General features: G+C 35.9%; 2 protein-coding genes and 1 pseudogene across 2 annotated transcripts; all 3 read left to right on the forward strand.

The window, feature by feature from the left end:
• Positions 1-2,589: 2,589 nt before the first annotated feature.
• LOC132301579 (uncharacterized mitochondrial protein AtMg00810-like) lies at positions 2,590-3,787 on the forward strand (annotated as a pseudogene).
• Positions 3,788-4,962: 1,175 nt separating this feature from the next.
• LOC132300452 (potassium channel AKT2/3-like) lies at positions 4,963-14,540 on the forward strand. The gene is made up of 11 exons (XM_059797521.1): positions 4,963-5,445; positions 5,968-6,186; positions 8,186-8,344; positions 8,451-8,508; positions 11,556-11,873; positions 11,961-12,200; positions 12,328-12,648; positions 13,002-13,190; positions 13,393-13,468; positions 13,573-14,142; positions 14,313-14,540. Exons 1-11 carry the CDS (start codon positions 5,210-5,212, stop codon positions 14,429-14,431), a joined length of 2,505 nt encoding a protein of 834 aa, XP_059653504.1. The 5' UTR covers positions 4,963-5,209; the 3' UTR covers positions 14,432-14,540.
• A 5,103-nt stretch (positions 14,541-19,643) lies between these two features.
• Positions 19,644-20,174, forward strand: LOC132301580 (uncharacterized). The gene has a single exon (XM_059798819.1). The coding sequence runs from the start codon at positions 19,644-19,646 to the stop codon at positions 20,172-20,174; it is 531 nt and encodes a 176-aa protein (XP_059654802.1).
• Positions 20,175-23,915: the final 3,741 nt, after the last annotated feature.

The following is a 23,915-nucleotide window of genomic DNA, read 5'->3' on the forward strand; positions in this document are numbered from 1 at the left end:
GGTCAATCTATCAGTACCTGTGTTTCTTAAATGCATGCTATTTGGGATCAACTATTTCTTTCTAAACCTACTTGGTTGTGTGCTTCTGATGCTACAAAGTTTACTACCTATCGAGATCGATAACGTGTCATCATGTTTTTTATAGCTCTTCAACCCTCATTTGAACCTGTTCGAGCCTCTCTCCTTCACCAGCATCCTTTGCTTACCTTAGAAGATGCTATAACCGATCTTCTTTCAAAAGAAACTCGTCTAAATACATCTCAACCTCAGGTTACAGACACAGTTCTTGCTACTCATTACCCTAGAAAGAAACTGACTTCATTTTTCTCCTCTTTAAAATAGTGTACCTACTATCACAAAATAAATCATGCTTTATTAACTTGTCCCACCAGAATCTGCAAGTTTTGTCACAAGAAAGGCCCAGGTCACTACCAGAGTGATTGTCCCAAGAACTGGCAATCTCTCACCAATTCTTCTAGAGGTTTTTCATCCAACCACAGTCATCCAACTTCGTCCATCACTGCTGTCACCATTGAGTGGTGCTGTCCTCCAGCTCTTACAGTCACAACGATGTCTACCAATGATATTGAGGCTCTTTTTAAGCAGATTTTCTTTAATAATGGTACTCCACCTTCCACTGATATGTCAGTTACCTTAGGTAATTCGTGGTTTTTTTATTTTTATTTTTTTATTCTAGTTGCTATAATCACATAACCTCTGATTCTACAAGGTTTTTTAAACATCATCCTGCCATCAATACACCTATAATTCATATAGCTAATGGATCTCACTTACATGTCAATCACATTGGTCAAATTTCCACCCCCAATGTCTCACTCTCAAATACCTTTCATATACAAAACTTACAATCAATCTTATCTATGTTGGTCAGATATGTAAACTTGGACTTAATGTCACTTTTTCTTCTTCCGGTTGTCATGTATAGGATCCACAGACGAGCAAACCTTTGGGATAGCTGTAAAGTGGGACGTCTCTTTGAGCTAATCTATCTTTACATTCCTTCTCATCGGCTTTCTATAGTTTCCACTGTTGCTTCAGCAATCTCTACTCCCTTACTTAGCCTTTGGCATTCCCGATTAGGTCATTTTTCTGTTGGGCGTTTACGCTTCATAATGTCAACTGGTCAATTAGGTTCAGTTAAATGATGATGTAATTTGTTTACCTTGTCAACTTGTAAAATAACCTACTTTACCTTTCAATAAAAGCACATCTATTACTTCTTCTCCTTTTGACCTAGTTCACTTTGATGTATGGGGACCTTCTCCTCATACTACAATGGGAGGACTCAAATACTTTGTTATTTTCATTGATGATTACTCATGATTTTCCTGGCTATATCTATGAAAAATCGCTCTGAACTACCTAACTTTATTATAATTTTACAAACATGGTCAAAACCCAATTTTCCCGATCCATCAAGATCTTCCGCGCTGATAATGCTATGGAGTAAAATGAAACAAATTTTCTAAAATTTCTTCGCCAACGTGGCACGATCTCTCACTCTTCTTGTCCTGGCACATCCCATTAAAATAGGCGGGCTAAACGTAAACATAGGCATATCTTAGACACTGTTCGTTCTCTTCTCATATCCAGTTCTTGTCTTGAGCGTTTTTGGGGGAAAGAAGCTCTCACTGTTGTATACACCATTAACCGTGTTCCAATGCTTATTATTGGCTATCAATCTCCCTATGAACACTTATATAGGATCTTTCCTACTTATAATCTTCTCAAAGTTTTTAGATGTGCTTGTTTTGTCTTACTTCAGCCTCATGAACGTACCAAATTAAAACCTCATGCTCGTCTATGTTGTTTTCTAGGTTATGGAATTGAACACAAAGGATACAAATGTTGGGATCCTATTTCCAGACGTGTTCATGTCTTTCGTCATTTCATCTTTTGGGAACATAAAATGTTCTTTCTCTATCCAAATTCCATCTATCTCCATCTTCTACTCCTTTATCCTTTACTGATTCTTTAGTTGAACTCTTCCTAGATGACATAGATACAATATCCTCATTTGAGCTTCCAAACACTATCGCATCTACTCCAGAAACAACGTCTCCATCCGAGCTCCCATAAATGGCCTTACCTGACAAATCTGTTTCATCTGATGGTCCTGCTACTGGATCTTCTTCATCAGATATCATCACTATTGTTAAACCTCCTCGCCAATCTAATCGAGTAAGAAAACCTCCTAGTCATTTACGTGATTTTCAGTGTTTCTCTACTATTATGTCTCATCATGAGCCTAAATCCTACCGTGAGGCTAGTTCTAACCCCTTTTGGCAGCAAGCTTTGGCAGAAGAATTACAACCTCTCACACAAGCTCATACTTGGGACATGGTTGCTCTTCCTTCCGACAAAACTGTTGTTGGTTGTAAATGGGTTTACAAAATCAAAACTAGTTCTGATGGTTCTGTGGAACGATACAAAGCTCGTCTTGTTGCAAAGGGCTTCACCTAAGAATATGGCATTGAATATGAGGAAACATTTGCCCTTGTTACTCGACTTACTTTTGTCCGTAGCCTACTGGTTGTTGCAGTAGCCCACATATGGACATTGTTTCAAATGGATGTGAAAAATGCCTTTCTCAATGGCGATCTCACTGAAGAAGTATATATGAAACCCCCTCCAGGATATGACCATTCGCCACACCAAGTTTGTAAATTCCTTCGATGGTCTTAAACAAGCTCCAAGGGCGTGGTTTGCAAAATTCAGTACTATAATTAGAGATTTTGGATTTATTTCAAGCTTATATAATTCCAGTCTTTTCATCCGTAAGACTGACTCTGGTATTACTCTTCTTTTACTTTATATTGATGACATGATAATCACTGAAAATAATCTTGCAGGTATCTCTGCACTCAAAATTTTTCTTAGTCATCACTTTGTTATGAAGGATCTTGGGCGCCTCAATTATTTCCTATGCTTAGAGATTCTCTCTGATTCAGATGGCTATTATCTCTCCCAAGCCAAGCATTCCTCTGACATTCTTGCTCGTGCTAGACTCAAGGATTGCAAAACAGCTCCCACTCCACTTGTGACCAATGTCAAGCTCAGTCCTCTAGATGGTACACTCCTCAGCGATGCTACATTGTATAGACAGTTGGTTGGCAGTTTGGTATACCTTACTGTCACTCGACCTGATATCGCCTATGTTATGTATCTTATCAGCCAGTTCTTATCTGCACCACGATCTACTCATCATGTTGTTGTATTACGCATCATTCGATACATTAAAGGGGCTATATTTCATGGCTTTCACCTTTCTTCTCATTCTTCACTTGAATTACGTGCCTATTCTGATGTTGATTGGACAGGTGATCCGACTGACCGATGTTCTCCTATTGGCTACTGCTTCTTTCTTGGGAACTCTCTCATTTCTTGGCATAACAAAAAGCAATCCATTATCTCCAAGTCTAGTATAGAGGCCGAATATCTTGCCCTTGTTGATTCCATACAAGAACTTATCTGGCTTCGATGGCTCTTAACAGATATGGGTGTTTCTCATTCCACTGGCACTATTCTCTGTTGTGATAACCAGAGTGCTATCTACATTGCTCAGAATGATGTCTTCCATGAACACACCAAACATATTGAAATTGATTGTCATATTGTGTGTCACCATGTTACTCGGGGCACTGTACATCTTCATTCTGTAACTTCCGCTGATCAGACCGTTGACATCTTTACCGAAGCACATCCGCTAGGTAGATTTCAGAAATTAGTTTTCAAACTCAAGTTGGTATCTACTCTACCACCTTGAGTTTGAAGGGGGATGTTATCATAATAATGTTAGATTTTATTATATCCATTACATAGCGATTGTTGCCGTAATTACTATCGTAGTATAGTCGTGATTATTGTATAACCGTTGTTGATCATTAGCCTATATATGTCTCTATTTGTATATGATTTATTCACACTTCAATATACAGAACATATATTGTATATCTCTGTCTATCTCTCTCTCTTATATTCAACAGTTTCGCTTGAAACGATAGTCTCAGTGATCTTTCTCCCGTAAGGGTTTCCACACTAAAATATTGGTGCCATCTCTACTTTATTTACTTTATCACACTTTACTTTATTATTTTGTGGACTTAATTTTAGTTTTATTCTAATAAGATTAAAATAAATAATTAAAAATCAAATAAAAGTGTGAGTCCAACCTATTCACCCACTCTAAATTATTGTTTTAAAATTTAACTTTCACAACTATTCCGCAACTCACACAACGGAATCCTTTCTCACAAACCATTGCACTTCGTGTTGAGAATTTTTTCAAAGATGTCCTTGAATTCAATGGAGATGTGAATAAAATTTAGGTTGGAAAAGAATATTATACTTCAAGATAGTTAAAAATAAGCTTAGATACGAAGATCTCAAATAGGACCCAACTAGACGAGAATAAGGTATATAAATACTCATGAAGGGTGGTAATCCTAAAAGGGTGGTAATCCTAGTATTGTGTTAATAGGTGACTGTTGATACAAGAAGGAAGTTTTCTATCCACACAAACCTATAATTTTAAATACAAAGAGATTAAAACAAAAACCACCATTGCAATGATGTGACATCCCTCCAACTTATTCCTTTAACTCATCACCCACAGTCTTTTTAAATTATTAAGTATTAAATTAAGAATTAGGCCTTAAACACCATACATTAAGATTTTTATTAAAATTATGACATCAAATTTAGCCAAGGCATATACAAACAAAGCTTGTTCTGATAAGGTAAATCTTTCAATTCACTTTTATGTTCACCATATACGATGAACGTTTTCACTTGTACCTCCAGTATATATAATGCTAAATTTTTTATATGGAAATGACCTTTGTGACAATAATTTACACACAAATCCAAAATATTGGACCCCCCACCATTGCATATTTAGGAGACCCTTATCACAAACATCAATCAATGCAGGTGTTCCCATTAAGCCATTCCCCCACACACACACACATACACACGCCTCATTTCATGGTCACTTCTACTTGAGAGGACCACAACCCACTCTCTCTCTCTCTCACCACAATTATATCATCACAGAGATCTCTCTAGCTGCTACTTAGAACCATTCCATTCCTCTAAATTAAATGTCCTTCCAACAACCTCTCTCTCTCACTCTATCTTTTACATGACCTGAAAAACATACTAAGATTTGTTTTTACAAATATTGGAGATGAACTTCACACCAAATGGTCTAAACTCAGGCTCTAACATGAACAGGGTTGGCCAGAAAAGCCAGCATGGCCGGTCGGAGAAGCCACACGACGATGACGACGAAGACGGCATGTCGGATCTCAATTTACGCAACCTGTCAAAGCTGATTCTGCCTCCATTGGGTGTTTCAAGTTATAACCAGAATCAGAATGAATCCAAAGGGAGGGTCATCTCTCCAGTAGATTCAAGATACAGGTAGGATATGCTCGACAGGTAAATTAAAGAAGAAAATCCCATATATGTGTCAATATATATAGCACTTGTTTATATCCATTCATGTTTGCATATCTGTGTCTGCATGAAAAAAAGAAAAGAAAAAGTGTTCTACTTTTAAACTTATACGAAAATTCATGCACCCGCTTGTTTTTACGGAAGTCGATCGAAGCCTTTACCTTCTACTTTATCAGGTAGAGAGTATATCATAGATTGAGATTTCTACGGAAATTGGAGCCTTTACCTTCTACTTTCGGAGGTAGAGGATATACCAGAGATTACGGTTTTGGTAATAATAAATCTTGATAAAAATATGATTATGTTGAGTGGGAGAACTTATGTATAGAAGTTTTTGTAGTTACATAATTGCAATAGCCTTACTATATATATATATATATATATAGTAATTAATAGAACTTATATATATTGCTTTATTTTTACTGACTATTGTTTGGGATTATAATGGTTTTAATTAATTAATGGGATTATAATCAATATATGCAGGTGTTGGGAGACATTAATGGTGCTTTTGGTAGCTTACTCTGCATGGGTATACCCTTTTGAGGTGGCGTTTCTAAGTTCATCTCCAAAAAGGGCACTATACATCGCAGACAATGTCATTGATCTATTTTTCGCAGTTGATATTGTCTTAACATTTTTTGTTGCTTACATCGATCACACAACTCAGCTTTTAGTTCGTGAATCCAGCAAAATTGCTAAGAGGTTAGTTTATTTTTACAGTTTTAATTTGATGGAACTGGTTTTGCAAACAAAAATTATTTCTACAGTTTGTGTTTTTACATGGACAAAACAAGAGAGAGAATAAGATATGCAACCAATTAATGTGTGAAAGTGTTTTTACATGTATATTGGTACAAAAAAGAGGATAAGATATGGGACAATTAAGCAACTTTTGTTATTTGTACATATATATAGGTGAGTTGGAATTAGGATCTATGAAAGAGTTTTCCATAACATTAATTTGATAAATAAATAAAAAAAAACCAAAATTTTAATAATTTTTAATCTTTTAATGATAAAGTATTTTCAAAACCCTAGACAGAATTTTTAATCTTCTTTTTTTCATATATATTTTGAAACTCCTCCGAATTAATCTTTTTATGTCAAATGCAAAATTAATATGTTGGAATTTCTTAGTCAGTGTCTTTATCACAACAAGAATAGTTAGACGGGACATTTCATTTGAATAATGATGGAAGGATAATTAGTGGTTGTCTTTTATCACGAATGCGTGAACGATTCTCTTTTTTTCTTTTTCTTTTTTTTTTTTCTTCTTTTTTTCATATATATTTTGAAACTCCTCCGAATTAATCTTTTTATGTCAAATGACAAATTAATACGTTGGAATTTCTTAGTCAGTGTCTTTATCACAACAAGAATAGATAGTGGGTACGGTTCCTTTTAATACTGATGGAAGGATAATTAGTGGTTGTCTTTTTTCATGAATGTGTGAACGATTCTCACTCATGAATCGCTTTTGGAATTTTCAATAGGAAATATTACAAAGAAGTCCTAGTCATCATTTTGTATTAATAAATAAAATTTTAATAATTTTTCAAGTCAATGATGAGTCTTGATTGTTTTATATTTAAAAATAGCACTTTTTTATTTTTTTTATTTTGCGTTCCCTATCGACATGAATATTATCACCAATCTGACCTCTTGTCAAAATTCTACTCATATATCAACATACAACTTTTTCTCTTTTTCATAAACTGCTCATGAAACCTAACAACACTAACATAAAAGTTAAAAAGTACTTTATTAAAATATAATGTTAGAAAAGGTTTTTACAGTGGAAAGCACAGTTTATATATTCTCTTATAATTTGGATTTCGAACCGAAATTACCAAAATGCCTCCATTTAACTGAAGTCATTAGATCAAGATAATATAGTGTAACATTTTGTTAATAAAAAGGGAGAATTACTCATGCACTAGGAGTGGTACATAAATGTACTAAACCTGGTACAAGTGTGTGCCTTTTAAAAATTATTTGGTAGTAGTGGGTAAATTTTTGATATTTACCTTTAGTGATGTTTAACTTTGAACCAATAATATGAGAATGTAAATAATTTGAGTAAAGCTATTTGGGATTCCTCGTAACAAGATATTTTATTATTAGATTGATGTACATATATATTTTGAAATGCGAAACTTTAAATGAATTATTTAATATATTTTTTAATTTAATAGTTAAATGTGAAGAGTTGAAGACTCTTCTCTTTAATATCATTACATAAATAATATAAGAATATTTCTAATTTTTTTACATTCAAAGTCACTTTTTCAGCCACCGAATAATGGGTTAAGAAAGGTTAAGTGATAAAATTTGAATAGTCTGTACATGTATAATTAGTTTGTCATCCATGGATTGAGAAACATTATATTGACATAGATAAACCACCACACATATAGGGGAAAAACCACCACACATTTCAAGCCCTGTTTATTATATATAGGAGTAGATAATAAAGAGTACAACAAAATTTAAACCTTACACCAAACTAATTAGGTAGTGCTATCATATTGTGTGTGTGTGTGAGAGAGAGAGAGAGAGAGAGAGAGATGCAGTGTGCTTTGTGTGTGTGTGTGTGTGAGAGAGAGAGAGAGAGAGAGAGAGAGGGGTATGCAGTGGGCTTTAGGTGGAAATGATTATGATGTACCATAAACCAATGAATGGGGCATGTGATATATGACAGGTACTCGTCCACATGGTTTTTGATGGATGTGGCATCAACAATTCCATTCGAGGCAGTAGTTTTCTTGTTCACGGGCAAATACCAAGTGGGTACCTCTTACTCACTCTTGGGTTTACTCAGATTTTGGCGTATTCGAAGAATGAATCAATTCTTCACCAGGTTGGTTTTGCCCCATTTTATATTTTGGTCACAGAACTTGACACTACACTTGTGCACTCTTTTAATTTTCCAAAAAAATTGACACACAGTTTCTCCTATTTTGTAGGCTTGAAAAGGACATCAGATTTAACTATTTCTGGGTTAGATGTGCTAGACTCTTATCTGTAAGTGACACTTGAAACTAATTACAATTCAAGTTTCTTTTTAAAATATTGTTTCTTCTTGAATTAATCTATCGATATTTATTTTAGAACTGAATTTTGTCCATTAGCAACTTCGTAACAAAATCAATGACTTCCTCTAACTCGGCCACTGTATCATAAGTGAAATCTTTCATTTTTGTGAAGAGGGAGAGATTGCGTGAAGAGAGTGAGGGGTGTCAAGATGAAGCAAAGAGAGACGTGGCGTTGGCCTGTGGTGAAGTGAGGAGGGAGAGGCCGTGGAACTGGGCCGCGATGAAGTGAGGAGGGAGAGATTGGAACGCTGGCCCGCAATGAAGCAAAGAGAGAGATAACGGGTTGGACCGCAATGACAAGAATGCTTTGTACGGTAGGAAGAAAGGAAGAGATGTGGAGGAAAAATAAGAAAAAAGGAACAAACTTTCTCGTTCGGTAGAGAGGAGATAAGAAGAGAAAGGATAATAAGAGGATGAGTTATAATTCTTCCTTTACAAATTTTCATACCTCTAAATATGGGCCAAAAATGAGGAAAAAACAAGTGAGGTTATAATAAAAGTTTTTAAATTACTACTAACCTATATTATACAAACGGAGTATTTTTTTACTATCCTAAATTAAAAATCTGCTTTCCCTTTTCTCATAACGAACATTGTAAATTGTGAGCTTATCCACTTCTCTTTCATCCAACCGAGCAAATAAAGAGAATGACACAATCTCATCCATCCTTTCTCCCCTCCCCTCCATCCATTTTTTTTCTTCCTTACTAAACGAAGCTTTTTAAGACAGTGAAGCAAAGAAAGAGACCGCAAAGCTGGAGGGAGAGGAAGGGTGTTGGGAATTTTCCCCCAATCATGACCTGCAAATATAAAAGAATGATAATAAGAAAAACAAGCATGTTAACCAAGATACAAGCAATGAGATAACACACCAAGTTTACGCGGTTCGGCAATACACACCTATGTCCACAAAGAGTAAGATTTCTACTAGAGGTTGTAAATACAAGTTAAAGGATTGCATAGAAATTTTCCTTGATCTATACCCTTAACCCTTTTATACCCAATCACTCATAAGGAAATACAAAGTTCTAAACTAGAACTATCTCAGACAAAGTATCATTTCCAAGACAATGAAACTAATCATCTCAAACAAGAGTTAAAGCTATTTAAAAATACAATGAAAGTAATCCTCTCAAACAAGATTGTTATTGCCCCACTATATTTTCCTTCTACTCCTGATGCCTATATTTATAGGTCTCTCTAACGTCTTTAGAGTCTTCACCGCTTTGACGTCTATTATAATGTGTATGAACCCCAATAATCTCCCCCTCCACCCACGAGGAAGAGAAGTCACGTAACATACCCGTAAAGACCAAGCTTCTTCTAAGTCCTTAGCTCCCCATGGCTAGAATTCACAAGTCTCAATGCACGGGACTTCTACTTTCAAATTCACAAGCAGTCCATTGGTCTTCCATATACCAGTTACACATAGCCTGAACCAAGTTCTAATACAAACTCCACCTTGATTCCATAGCCAATGCATACGTGTAGCTAAACCAAGTTAGCACGACCAAGTGACTTTGAAAGGGGACATTGATGAGATCGGATTTTCAAACTCATCATCATTTACGTCACCTCCATCTCTATTCTCAAGTCTTTAAAATGAATCAAAATATTATTTCACGAAGTAAGTATGGTTTGTAGAACCCGAATCTAATATCCAGTCATGTCGAGTAAGAGTGTTACCTTCGGAAATTATAAAAGCATCTCCAAAATCTTCGTCTAAAGCACATGCGATAGATGCATCATTCTTGCCGCCATCTTCCTTTTCCTTTTCAAGTGGACAGTCATTTTTTATGTGGCCCCATTCACGGCATCTATGATACTGCTTTCCCTTTCCTCCCATTGATCTAGACCAGCTATTGTTAGATCCATGAGTATACTGCTTTCTCCTATTATGACTAAGATCAACCATGGCTGAGTCGTGGCTCCAATCACCAGTGTCACCAGTGTCCCTCCTCTTATCATTAGACAAAAGAGTGACTCACCATCCTCCATCTTCAATGTTTCCTTTCCATATAAGATGGTAGTCAGAATGTTCTCATACGAATTTGGAAGTGAGGTAAGAAGTAATAGCTTCTTGCTTAATTTTTATGTCCACTTTTGCTAGTTGATCAATGATACCATGGCACACATTCATGTGTTCCAAGATATTTATGCCTTGCTCAACCTTCAGCTTATACAGATCAAGCTTCAAATTGAGTTTTGTGGTGGGACACTTCGCTAAATACAGATTCTCAAGCTTCTCCCACAATTTTGGTGCAGAATTCTCTCCTTTAACATTGTTCATGATAATATCTATGATACAGAGCTGAATAGTGCCAAGACATTGCAACTCTATATCTTCCCACTCATGCTCTGGCATCCTCTCTTTATAAAGCTCGAGGTAAGCCTTGTTGAACTAGGATGTCGTTCACTCTACTTTGCCAAAGAGTGAAGCTACCCTAGCCATCAAACCTCTCCACCTTAAATTGTGAGGCAATATTACCAGCCATGTTTGTTACAAGTGCCCAAGACAAACAACACCAGTGTTATGACAAAAACTCTAGATCAAGAATTGTGTGCTCTTCTATGGCTCTAATACCAATTGTTGGGAATTTTCCCCCAATCACGGCCCACAAATATAAAAGAATGCCTTTTTTCTTTTTCTTTTTTTTCCCTCTCCCCTCATGTTATGATAAACTTAAAGTCTACAAATGTCATGAGTGCACTATGTGACCAAAAGGCTGAAATAGAAAGAACAAAAAAATAGTAACTTTTTTTTTTTTGGGTTAGGATAAATGGTAGTTGAAGTCAATTGTTTTTTTCCCCATTCTTTTTCTTCTTAGATTTTTTTTTTTTTTTTTTTTTTTTTTTTTTTTTTTTTTTTTTTTTTCTTGCAATAAATTCACACAACCATATGATTATAGGGAACTATAAAGCATATGGATAAAGGACATGAGTACCAAAATTTGATAATCACTGCTCTCTGTGTAGGTGACATTATTTCTGGTGCATTGTGCTGCATGCCTGTGCTACTTGCTAGCAGACCGATACCCCAATGAAGGGAAGACATGGATTGGGGCTTCAAATCCAAATTTCAGAGAAACTGGCCTTGGGATTCGATATATTTCTGCATTATACTGGTCTGTCACCACCATGACCACTGTTGGTTATGGTGACCTTCATGCTGTCAACTCAGTGGAAATGATGTTCATAATCTGCTACATGCTCTTCAACCTTGGCCTAACTGCATACTTAATTGGTAACATGACAAATCTAGTAGTTGAAGGGACACGTCGTACCATGGAATTCGTAAGTTTTATTTTTTATTCTATGTTCCTACATGTTAATTTAACATGGTGATAATTGTCATTGAATTGTGGGATTTTATTTTTGTAGAGAAATAGCATTGAAGCTGCATCAAACTTTGTTTGTCGCAATCACTTGCCTCCAAGGCTGAAAAAGCAGATATTGGCTTACATGTGCCTCAGATTTAAGGCTGAGAGCTTGAACCAGCAACAACTTATTGAGCAGCTACCAAAAACAATATGCAAAAGCATCGGTCAACATTTGTTTCTGCCAACAGTCGAAAATGTGTATCTTTTCAAGGGTATCTCAAGGGAAATTCTCTTACTTCTGGTATGCAAATTGCATCCCTTTTAGTCCGCACCAAAATTTGAAACATAAATTAGTTGTAACATGCATTAGAAACTCTTTCTATTTTTTTTTTAGTTTTTTATTTTTAATATGTAATGGAATTGATTAGGTTGCAGATATCAAGGCCGAGTACATACCACCTAGGGAGGATGTGATCATGCAAAATGAGGCCCCAGAAGATGTTTATATCATTGTATCAGGAGAAATAGAAATAATTGATTGTGATACTGATCAGAAAGAGCGTGTTGTTGGGACTTTACACTCTGGGGACATGTTTGGAGAAGTTGGGGCACTTTGTTGCAGACATCAAAGCTTCACATATCGAACCAAGACACTTTCGCAGCTTCTGAGGCTGAAAACCAATGCTCTGATAGAAGCAATGCAGACCAAACAAGAAGACAATTTAACCATGTTCAAAAACTTCCTTCAGGTTTGTAGCTAGGTAGTTCAAGACAAGTCTATGTTTCTTCAATTTCTCTCTTCAAAAAAGAAAAAAAAAATGTTACATAGAAAAACCCCACTTCAACAAGTTTTCTTTATACATATATATAAATTCTTAGGTTAATTACACCCCCTCTATCAATTGTTAATATGGTATCATAACATGAGTTCTTGTGCACAAATCATGAATTTTCATTGAGAAATAACATATATGTGCACATATTTTTATCCACTAACAGAGGGCAAATGATATGATATCCATGGAAAAAAGTACATTTCAAAAATGTGGTGCACTTAATTTGAATTTCAATATCGTAATTTTTAATCAATTCTGTTTTGCAGCATCACAAGAAGCTCAAGGATCTAAGTATTGGAGATTTATTGCTTGATAGTGGGGGAGAAGATGGTGATCTGAACATGTCTATGAACCTGCTTACCGTTGCCAGTACAGGCAATGCGGCTTTTCTTGACGAGCTTCTCAAGACAGGTTTGGATCCAGACATTGGAGACTCCAAAGGAAGGACCCCATTGGTATGTTTCTATTTTCAAATTGATCAGCCTCTTAAAATTAAATTTTAACAAATTGAATAATGAAAATATCCTTAACTTAGTCATTTCTCTATACGATTTACTGCATTTGAATCCTAATCAAATCTAAAAGTTGAAATGCTCATTATTATTGTTGTTTCTTCTTGTGGTCACTCTTTTATATGGTCCTTTTGTGTTGCATCAGCATATAGTAGCATCAAAAGGGCATGAAGAGTGTGTATTGGTACTCCTCAAGCATGCATGTAACATACACTTGAAAGGTAAAACACTATTATTGTTCTCTTAATTTCTTTTACAACATCAAAATTTTGTTGGATTTTTTTATTCTTGATCTCATCTAATTATCATTATATATGCATTGCAGACATAGATGGTAACACTGCATTATGGGATGCTATAGCAGCAAAGCACCATTCCATATTTCGGATCCTCTACCACTACGCTGCAACCTCTGATCCCTATATTGCCGGTGATCTTTTATGTGCAGCCGCAAAGAGAAATGATCTCACAGCGATGAAGGAACTCTTGAAACAAGGACTGTACGTGGACTCAAAGAATCGAGAAGGATTAACAGCTATCCAAACCGCGATGGTAGAAAACTACAAAGATATGATAAATATTCTAGTCATGAATGGTGCAGATGTCAATAATGCAAATGAGAAAGACTTCCCTACAGTGAATCTGAATGAAATGCTTCAAAAGAGAGAGGTTGGACATCGAATAATTGTGCCAGATATGATACCAGATGAAGTGCTTCTTAGAAGGCATGAAGTTGAGCAGGAGTGTTGCAACTGGGTAAGATCAAATGGGCTATGTTATCCAAGAGTCAGTATTTACAAAGGCCATCCCGTGGTCAGGAGAGACACTTGCTGCACACAAGCTGGGAGGCTCATTAGGCTGCCAAATTCACTAGAGGAACTCAAGAACATTGCAGGTACATTTTGTCAAGTCCTGTCTATGAATTGCCAAAATCATGCTTGATTTTTAGAGTTGGTTTCTGAAGTTGTTTGCCATTATATCACTTGGGTGAGTTATTTTTAGTGAGTATGTGGTTTCAAGGATACAAATTTGAGTTAATTTCATTGACTGTTTTATTTCTGACAGGTGAAAAGTTGGGATTTGATGCAAGAACCATATTGGTATTGGATGAAGGGGGGGCAGAAATTGACTCAATTGAAGTGATAAGAGATAATGATATGCTTTTCATAGTTGAAGACTCTTAACTCCCTAATGTAATCAAAAGTTAATTTCCAAGTCCTGAATTAATTAGGACTAGCAATTGATATATACACATTTAACGCAATGAATATAAGTCTTTTTCCTTTTTGTAAATTCTGTATTGGGCAATAGGAGTGCCTTCTTCCTTTCAGTAGTAAATTTTATTCTTTAAGGCATCACCAGGACATTTTCCTACTCATCCTCTAGTTATCTATTAATGCTAAAACCCTCCTAAGAACCAGTAAATCAATGTATAATTGTCTGATACATACTTATGCCAGTTTGGTTCAGTTTGCACAAAAAATTGTCTGTTTAACATTTTTCTAAAATCTGGTTTTTGAAGCCTCTGTTGAAGAAAAGGCTGTCTTCATATAACAACCATTTACACTTCTCTAAAAACAATTTTTTGTCTTTTGAGTTCTTTGAAAAACTCCTTTTTAAGAAAATGATTCTGATGGGGTATACGCAACTTTTTTGGATAATTTTGTGAGATATTAATTTGTAATTGACAAATTTTGGTGTCCAAATGTGTCCAATCGAGTTGTAATTTTTATTCCATCTTGTGTCTTGACGCTGGAAGCGGAACAACAACTGCAACCAATATGCGCTCAAATTTGATTCGGTTGAAAACATCATGTTAGAGAAGGTATATTGGTGATGACACATTATTTTTATAACTGGCGAGTTTTGGTGGTAGGGACTTGGGAAATTTTCAAAAGTTTCACGTTTCAAAAGTGCATTGCCAAGGTAACGATGGTTTTACCCTTTTTCTCTTTGTCTGAGGCGATTAGGGTTTCCTAGGGTTTCTTTGGATTTTTACGTGATCATGGAGGAGGGGTAACCCTCCTCTCCGGCGGGTGGTGGTCATCCCGTTACAATCGCACCTTCTCTTAACCGTCCTTCATGGAGTTCACTACTGGTTGCTTCAAACTCGACGGGGTTTATCCCATTGAAGTATTATAGCGAAAGTAGAGGTAAAGATATTATGATAATTGAGGATGAAGATATTATGGAGGAGATGAAGTATTGGGAAAACTCAGTGGTTTGCTATGTGCTAGGGAGAAAACCCTATTTTCCTTACTTTAAAGCCTATGTTCAGAAGAGGTGGCATAAGGATGCTGTGGTTGTGTCGATGAAGGAAGGGTTTTTTCAAGTTGGATTTCCATCTGAAGATGATTTGTTACAAGTTCTAGCAAGATTTCATACTTTCTAGGGGCGTACTATAATCGTGAAGAAATGGCATAAGAGTATTCAACTGGAGAGAGATATACTATCTACGGTTCCAATATGGATGAAAGTTTGCGATTTGCCAGTGCATGCCGTAGTGGGACTTCGATTTCTAAGATTGTATCTAATATTGCTCAACCAATGTATATGGAAGATGTGATACAAAGCCGTGACAAAGGTTTATATGTTCGTGTGTTGGCTGAAATGGAGGTTGATGGAGTTTTTCCAGAAACAATATGTACTAGACTACATGGATTACCTTGCAAAGTGCAGGTGGAGTATGAATGGAAACCTCAAGTTTGCACCATTTTAAGAAAGTGGATCATAATGCAGCTGTGTGCCCCATTAACAAGATCAAACCTGATAAACTGAAGATAAAATGGGTGGTGAAGGCTAAACCACTTGAAGTTAAGGATATGGTGACTTTATCTACCATTGTGCTAAATGATACTAAAGATGATTTAGATGGATTTTCAGTGCAGAAAAAAGCAAAGGGAAGGGAAAGGTGGGACAACCAAAGACCCAAAGAATATCATTACTTCTAATGTATTTCAAGTGCTTGAGGAAAGTGTTGAAAGAGAAGAGAATATGGTGATTGAGTCAATCAATGTTGATACTGAGAGACAAATTATTAAGGAGAATATTGTATCCCTAGTTCAAATGGGAAATAAAGATCAGGTTATCAATGTGGATGTTTCACAAGAGATAGTTCAGAAGACTCCAGAGGGTGAATGTGAAAGTATTCAAGGAGATCATGAAATTGAAGGGGTTCCTTTAGTTTCTGTATCAATTCAAGCTGATCAAGTGATTGAAGGGGATTCTATTCAAGGGGATCCTGTATCACCTGGAGGAGGTAAGAAATTGAAAAAGAAGAATAGGAAGACGGAAGTAGAGGTTGACCCAACTGTGGTGAGAGTCACTAGAGGAATGGTTGTTGGTGGGGTTGCACCACCTAAACCAATTGTTTAATGATTGGTTTATGGAATATAAGAGGAATCAACAGAAAGGCTATGCAGAAAGAAGGTAAGGCCTGGTTGAGTAGTTCTTCTTTAGCAATGTGTGGACTTGTGGAAACTAGAGTTCAGGGTGACAAATTTCAGAAAGTAGTAGATCTTATCAGAAGGAATTGGAGTTGGGTTAACAATTATTCAGCTGATTCAGGAGACCGTATCTAGCGTGGTTGGGATCCAGTAAAGATGATTGTTAATGTTATTGCGGTTAAAGCTCAGATGATTCTATTGCAGGTGGAGATTAGAGGGTCTTCTATTAAGTTCTTTGCTACATTTGTATATGCAAAAAATACAACTAATGAAAGACTTCTTTTGTGGAAGGATCTTGTGGATAGTGCTCAGTACATTAATGGTCCATGGATTTTACTTGGGGATTGGAACATTGTCAGGCTTAATTATGAGAAATTAGGAGGCAAGCATCACTCTACTAAGGTATTTCAAGATTTTAACAATACTATTGACAAGTTGTGCTTATCTAATATTCCAGTTACTAAGGGGGTTTACACATGGTGTAATAAAAAATTTAGTACTAGAATAATTTATGCTAGATTAGACAGAGGTTTGAAGAATGAGGATTGGGAGCACGCTTTTCCTCACTCTCAAATTGAACTGACTCCTCCTTTGACATCTGATCACTAGGGGTTGAGGGGTTAAAAGTCCATTGAAGATTGTAGATGGTCCAAAGCCTTTTAGATTTCTATCTGTGTGGAATCATCAACCTGCAGTGAAAGATTTAATTACTAAAGTGTGGAAGGTGAGGACTAATGGTGATCCAATTAAGCAGTTCTTATATAAGTTAAAGCTAGTGAAACAAGCTGTGAAGTAGTGGAACAATGGTAAATTTGGTTCAGTGTTTGAACAGGATATTGGGTGTAGGAATTCTCTTGCTGAGACTCAACAGTCACTAAATACCGATCCTTTAAATGCAGATTTGATTAAGCTTGAGGAGGAAGACAGGATGAATTTGGAGACTACTATATCCAATGAAACTATGGTATTAGCTCAGAAATCTAGAATTCGATGGACAAAGGATCAAGATAGATGTTCAAAGTATTTCTTCCAGAAAATTAAACAGCACAGATTAAACAATAACATCATAGTTTTACATGATGAGGGTGAGGTGATTTTTGACACTACAAGGATCAAAGACAAATTTGTGGAGTACTATAAGTCTGCTTATGCAAATGCTTAGCCTATGCAATGCAGCCCTGAAGGTAAATTTATCAGAACTACTTTGAACACTAAGGAAATTAGGAATTTAGAAGCTCCTATTTCCAGAGAGGAAGTGAAGAGCACTGTTTTTTCAATGGGGCCTGATCGAGCTCCTGGTCTAGATGGATTCACTGCAAGATTTTTTTAAAATATTGGATTATTATGGGTGAGCAATTTACTGATGCCATTCTTTCTTTCTTTGAACACACTGATATGGGGAGAGGTATTTATAGTACCTTTATTACTTTGATTCAAAAGAAAAAAGTGGCATTAAAGGTTTGAGATTATAGACCTATTTCCTTATGCACTACATTTTACAAGGTTATTGCAAAGATTCTATCTAATAGATTGGCAGGGGTTTTGGTAAGGATTATTGGTAAAGAGCAGACTGCTTTTGTTCAAGGTAGAAGAATCCAAGATAACATTATCATGGCTCGAGTTGTTGAAGGGTTTTGGTGCAAAACATGCTAAACCTCTTTTAGCTTGGAAGATTGATTTGAGGAAGGCTTAAAACACAGTCCAGTGGTCTTTTCTTTTGAAAATTATGGAATTGTTTGGCTTTGGAACTAAATGGATTAATTGGATTTTCAGATGCATTTCCACAGTTTGGTTTTCAGTGATTGTTAATGGTTCTTCTTATGGGTTTTTTCAACCATAGAGAGGTTGAAGGCAGGGCTGTCCATTATCTCCCTTGAAATTTACATTAGTCATAGAATACTTCTCAGGTATGATTGCAGCTAAGGTGCAATGCGGTAAGATTGTTCCAACTAAAGCTGCAGTACAAGCTGGTATACCTATTACACATCAGTTTTTTGCTAATGACCTGCTGATGGTGGTAAGAGCAAATATGGCTACTGTGTTAACTTTGAAAAAAGTTTTGATTCAGTTTGAAAGTACTACAAGGCTTGCTGTTAGTAAGGAGAAATTTGAGGTATTTCTCACTCAATCTATTAGAAGAAGGGCTGTGATTATTATAAGTCTTGGTTTTAAAGTTGGAAAATTTCCTTTTACATACCTTGGGGTGCCTATTTATGATAAAATGTTGTGTAGCAGAGATTGCGCTGAGCTGATTGATAAAGTTATCACTCTCACCACTAGATGGAATGGTCTTTACATTTCTATGGCTGGTAGAGTGGAATTGTGTAGAGCCTGCATCCTGCCTTTAGTTCAGTATTGAACTTCTGTGTACTCACTTCCTTCTGTGGTTATTAATTTGATTAAGAAGAAAATGAGGAATTATATATTGGGTCATGTGGAAGATAAGAAGAAGACGCATGGTTTAAGATGGAATAAGCTAGCAGCTCCTAAGGACGAAGGGGGTTTGGGATTGAGAAGATTGGTGGACATTGATAAAGCTTCCAAGTGTAGTATTGCATGTGATTTCTTGCTGTCTAAATAAAGAATTTGGGTGGCTTGGTTCAAGAACAAGTATCTGAAAAATGCATCTTTTTGGAATATTATACAGAAGGATGCTGATTCTTCTATATGGAAAAGTATTATTGCTGTTAGAGATGTCATAAAAGCTAATTGCAGATATAGTATAGGTAATAGACACAACATAAAAGCTTTCTTCGATCCATGGTGTGATGGTAAATGTCTTGGTGAGCTTTTTAATCATAGAATTTTGGGTTTTCTTAGTAGAAATAAAAACCTTCTACTGAAGGATCTGATTATTGATGGACAATGGAATGATGAGCAGTTATTTAACACCAACCAAGATCTGATTTAGGTGTTTCATAATCACAGAATTCTAGGTGGAGAAGATCAGATGCGATGGAAGACTCCTTTCAGTTTTAAAGCAGCTTGGGAGGCCTGTAGAAGTCCAAGCCAAGGTGTTTATTGGGCAGGTTTGTGTTGGAGTGGAGGTAGGCCGAGATGGCCTACTCACTATGTGCTTGTTCTACAGAGAGCTATACTCACTCATTGTTATCTGAATTATAAAGTATTCTCGCTTGTTTCTGGATGCTATCTGTGTTACCATAATGTTGAAACATTGGACCTCCTGTTTTGTAGCTGTAATTATGCTTGGGAGATGTGGTATAGCATTTCCGGAATTTTTGGTTGTGAACTACAGAAGGTGAATGTAGTGCAGGATTTGGTTGCTATGTTCAATCAGAGATTTAATGGTAAGAAGAACAAATTGGCCAGTATTGTTTTCACAGCTGTGTTATATTTTATTTGGAAAGAAAGGAATGAAAGGATGCATAATGATCTATGTAGAGCTCCTTTGGAATTAGCTAAGTGTATTATTTGGGAGGTTCTTGATGTCATGGGGGTTACTCTTCAAGATGTTTTGTAATCTTTTGTTAGCTTTGTGTTTTCTTGGCCTGTTTTTCTAATAGGTTTTGATTTTGTATAGTAAGGGTATGCCCTTACTAATTCTCCATTTACAGGGGCGGAGCCATGAATAGGCTAACCTGGGCTATAGCCCAGGTCCAATTAAAAAAAATATTTAGTACTACTAAGCCACTAAGCCCATGTACTATTTTCATTTTCCTATCAGTCATTTAGCCTAGCTCAATTCATAATAAAACATTCACCCAGCCCAATCCAAACACATTGTTGCAAACGCAAACACATTGTCACCTTAAACTCTCTTTTTCTCAAGCTGCAGAACCGTGTGAACAATTTGAATGTTCAAACTTATAAACAATTAAAGCTTCCTCAAATTGTATGGCAAAGCTCAACTTGGTATCAAGTAATATAGACACTTAAACTTTACTCTTTTGAACACAATTTTTAAGTGAAAAAAGTAGCTTTGTATGTTTCTAATCCAGATCGTTTTTTGTTTGAATATTTTTTTTTTCCAATAAATTCTCTACTTGAAATTTATCTTTAGCCCCCCATACTTTCAAATCCTGGCTCCGCCCCTGTCCATGTACTATATTGTTTATATATTTTTATAAAATCCTTCATTTAGGGAAAAATAAATAAATAAATAAGTGCATTGCCACATCGGAACCGATCGCTCTTAAGCACAACCGGTCGCGATTAGGCTCTCATACCAATTGTTAACCAGTAAATGACTATAGAGGAGTTTTATCAATACAATACCAAATGATTCGATATTCAAAAGTGCACTTCAATTAATAATTTAAATCAAGTAAATTTATAATGAAAAGATATAATAAATTCAATCACAGCATAAAAGAAAGAGAAAGAAAGAAAAAAGCAAACAGTGATTTAATGAGGTTCGGTAACTCCTACCCCTCGGCTCAAGGTCCCTCTTGAGACTTTCCAAGAGGCTCAAGAAGCTCACGGATTCTACTTATTCTTGCTAATTCAGACTTTTGCTGGGTTATGCCAACCCTTACAATTGATTCAATATAAAAGTTTGAATCTCAAGAAAACTCTCAAGGATTTGATACTCAGATCAAAGCTCACAATCCTATAGCATATGAGAATATAGCAGTAGATCAAAGCTTAATGGGATTCAATGAATGAAGCAATGACTATGAATGCTTGAATGTTTCTTTAGAAAAGGTTTTCTCTCTTAAAGCAAAGATTAATTTCTCAAAGCCTTAATGATGAGCATTTATAGATAATATGTGTGGCATAAAATAGGAATGGAAAGTAATGCCAATATTACCATTTGAGAGGAATTAATTCAGTCAGATTTGAAAATAGAACTTATTTAATCGGTTATATGTTCCATCTGTACGCCACTTGGACTCGTCTAATCGGTTAGATTAGAGCTTTGTTCGGTAGGATCAGATTTTGGATTGATCGGATATATGTTTCATCTGATCGGTAGCTTGGGCCTATTTGATTGGTTAGATTAGTAATATGTTCGGTTATATGACGAACTACGATGATCAGTTGACCTTCTGTTTTTGTCATCTGATCGATTACATGAAGTAATTTGATCATTTACTTGATATGATCTGATCGAACACAAGTGATAATATGTTCGGTTAGATGACATTGGGGATAAGTTACATCTTTCTATTGTGGCCATCTAAACAATAACATGGAGTAATGCGTTCGGTTACATGGTAACATCTGATCAGTTACGTGGCTAGTGCAGATAACATCTTAATGAATACTCTTTATTATCTATTTGGTTAAATGATCTGTGAAGAACTTAATCATTTATGTAGTGTCGTTAAAGCCTTTCGTTGGATAAAATGCATGAAATGGGTGAATCCAAAGCTTTGTATTATATGTTATAAACCAATGCTTTACAATTATTCTAACTCTCACCATTCTATACTACCCCTTTGATGAGTTCTGCAAATCCTTTCTTTGTGCTTTACTTTCCATAAATCATCCTTGATAGGCTTATGATCATTCCTGTTGTTGCACTTTTAGAAAAGATGTTAAACACATTTTCTTCTTTATTTGTAATCATTAAAATTGTAAGGAGTGCAAGGTTGAGACATCTTTGTGCCAACACTTTTGTATATTTTGGAATATGTGTATGACGACAATGGAACCACTCTTGTATATTGTTAAGGAGGGACGATGAAGGCCAGATTATGTTTGATTAAAGGATGTGTATATTTTTATAAAAAATTATATATATCAATGTAGATGGTGTTCATTTGGTGTATCTCATCTTTTATATAAGTTTCGGGTCATTTCGAAATCCATGTGATTGACACAAGTGGAGTCCATGGCCATTACATCTTGAAAATGACCCATTTTCCAGCTCCTAATGTGTTTCGGCCAGCTGGTGATATAAACCAGCCGACCGATAGTGTATTTTTGGCTTGGGCTAAATGATGGGGGTCTGGAGCATTATTTAAGCTGAGCTATCATTGTTAGCCAACCCTGCCTTGAGTTTCATCCTGACACAAGTTTCAGCTGACTGAAACTTTCAGCTCACCTGCAGTTTTGACCCAACTCAAATAGTAATATCTCCTTCATTTCTTACCCAAATGGTTCAAATTTGAGTCCAAATTCAAGGATTTTGAGTTATATTTCCATTGGTGCCAACCTTATCCAAAAAAAATCAGCTGTACAGGAAGTTTTGGCAATTTTAGTACGGACAGCTCCGGAAATCTTTTAAACCAAAAAGGCATGATTATGTGAAAACAATGTCTTTGCATCTAGAACCGCACCAAATGAGTTTATATGGCTACGTTGACTTAAATAGATCCCCCTTGATTTATTTAGAGTCAACTCACTCCTCTCCTTCACCTTGTAATGACTATATTACCCTTGGGTGTTCTCGGGTTCGGGTTAAGACCTGGTAAGCAATTCGTATCCATGGATCTGGGTCGTTACTGTGAGATGTACACAGCGGAATATTTAGAAAGTTTTATTTCTTTAGAAACAAATCTATGTCTTTCTAACTTTACTTCTTTTAGCAATTAATCATTTAATCATATGCAAGATAAAATAAGGCAAAGTAATAGAGTTAGAGATGATTGCACCATGATTTTTAGCGAGGAAATCCCAATTGGTAAAATAGACCAATTCTTTGCGTGGAAAAAACCTCGTGGACTTTATAGTCGAACATAAATCGAGCCACTATGTTTGAAACAAAGTACACTGAACTTTGACTCAGGCTCACATCATATCGTTCTACCAAACACCAATCGCTGACAATCTTCTGGCTTTGCGACGTCCTGTCCAAAAGCACTTGACCTCGGACTTATTCTTGATCTCTGTAGAAGGACTATCGGTTGATCAAACAACACTCCTCGAATGCTTTGACCCTTTCAAAGTGTGATCATTTTTACTTCTATTCTTCAATATCTGAATTCGATGTAGAAGTATTTTATTTTTCTCTGATCGTTGTAGATACAAGACTGTGATCATGATCAGGATTTAAACAATACTCTAAAATCACTCTTGTGTTTATGTGTTTGTTCTAAAAAGATTGACAGAGAAATCAACTTGGATTTTCTACAAAAATAATCTTCCTAAGGCTTTTATGAAATATGAAGTTGTGCAAAAGCTGTACTAAACCTAGATGTATATCAGGGTTTATATAGAATTTTTAAAGATCCGATCCTTCATAAAATAAAGAAAATTTTGTGCATAGTACTTTTGGTAATATTCTAAACCAACTAGAAAGTTTGAAACAGAACAA

The sequence above is a fragment of the Cornus florida genome, unplaced genomic scaffold (assembly GCF_030987335.1).
Source record: "Cornus florida cultivar Cherokee Brave unplaced genomic scaffold, ASM3098733v1 CherokeeBrave_3.0.0_Hap2_Chr03, whole genome shotgun sequence".
Taxonomy (NCBI): Eukaryota; Viridiplantae; Streptophyta; class Magnoliopsida; order Cornales; family Cornaceae; genus Cornus; species Cornus florida.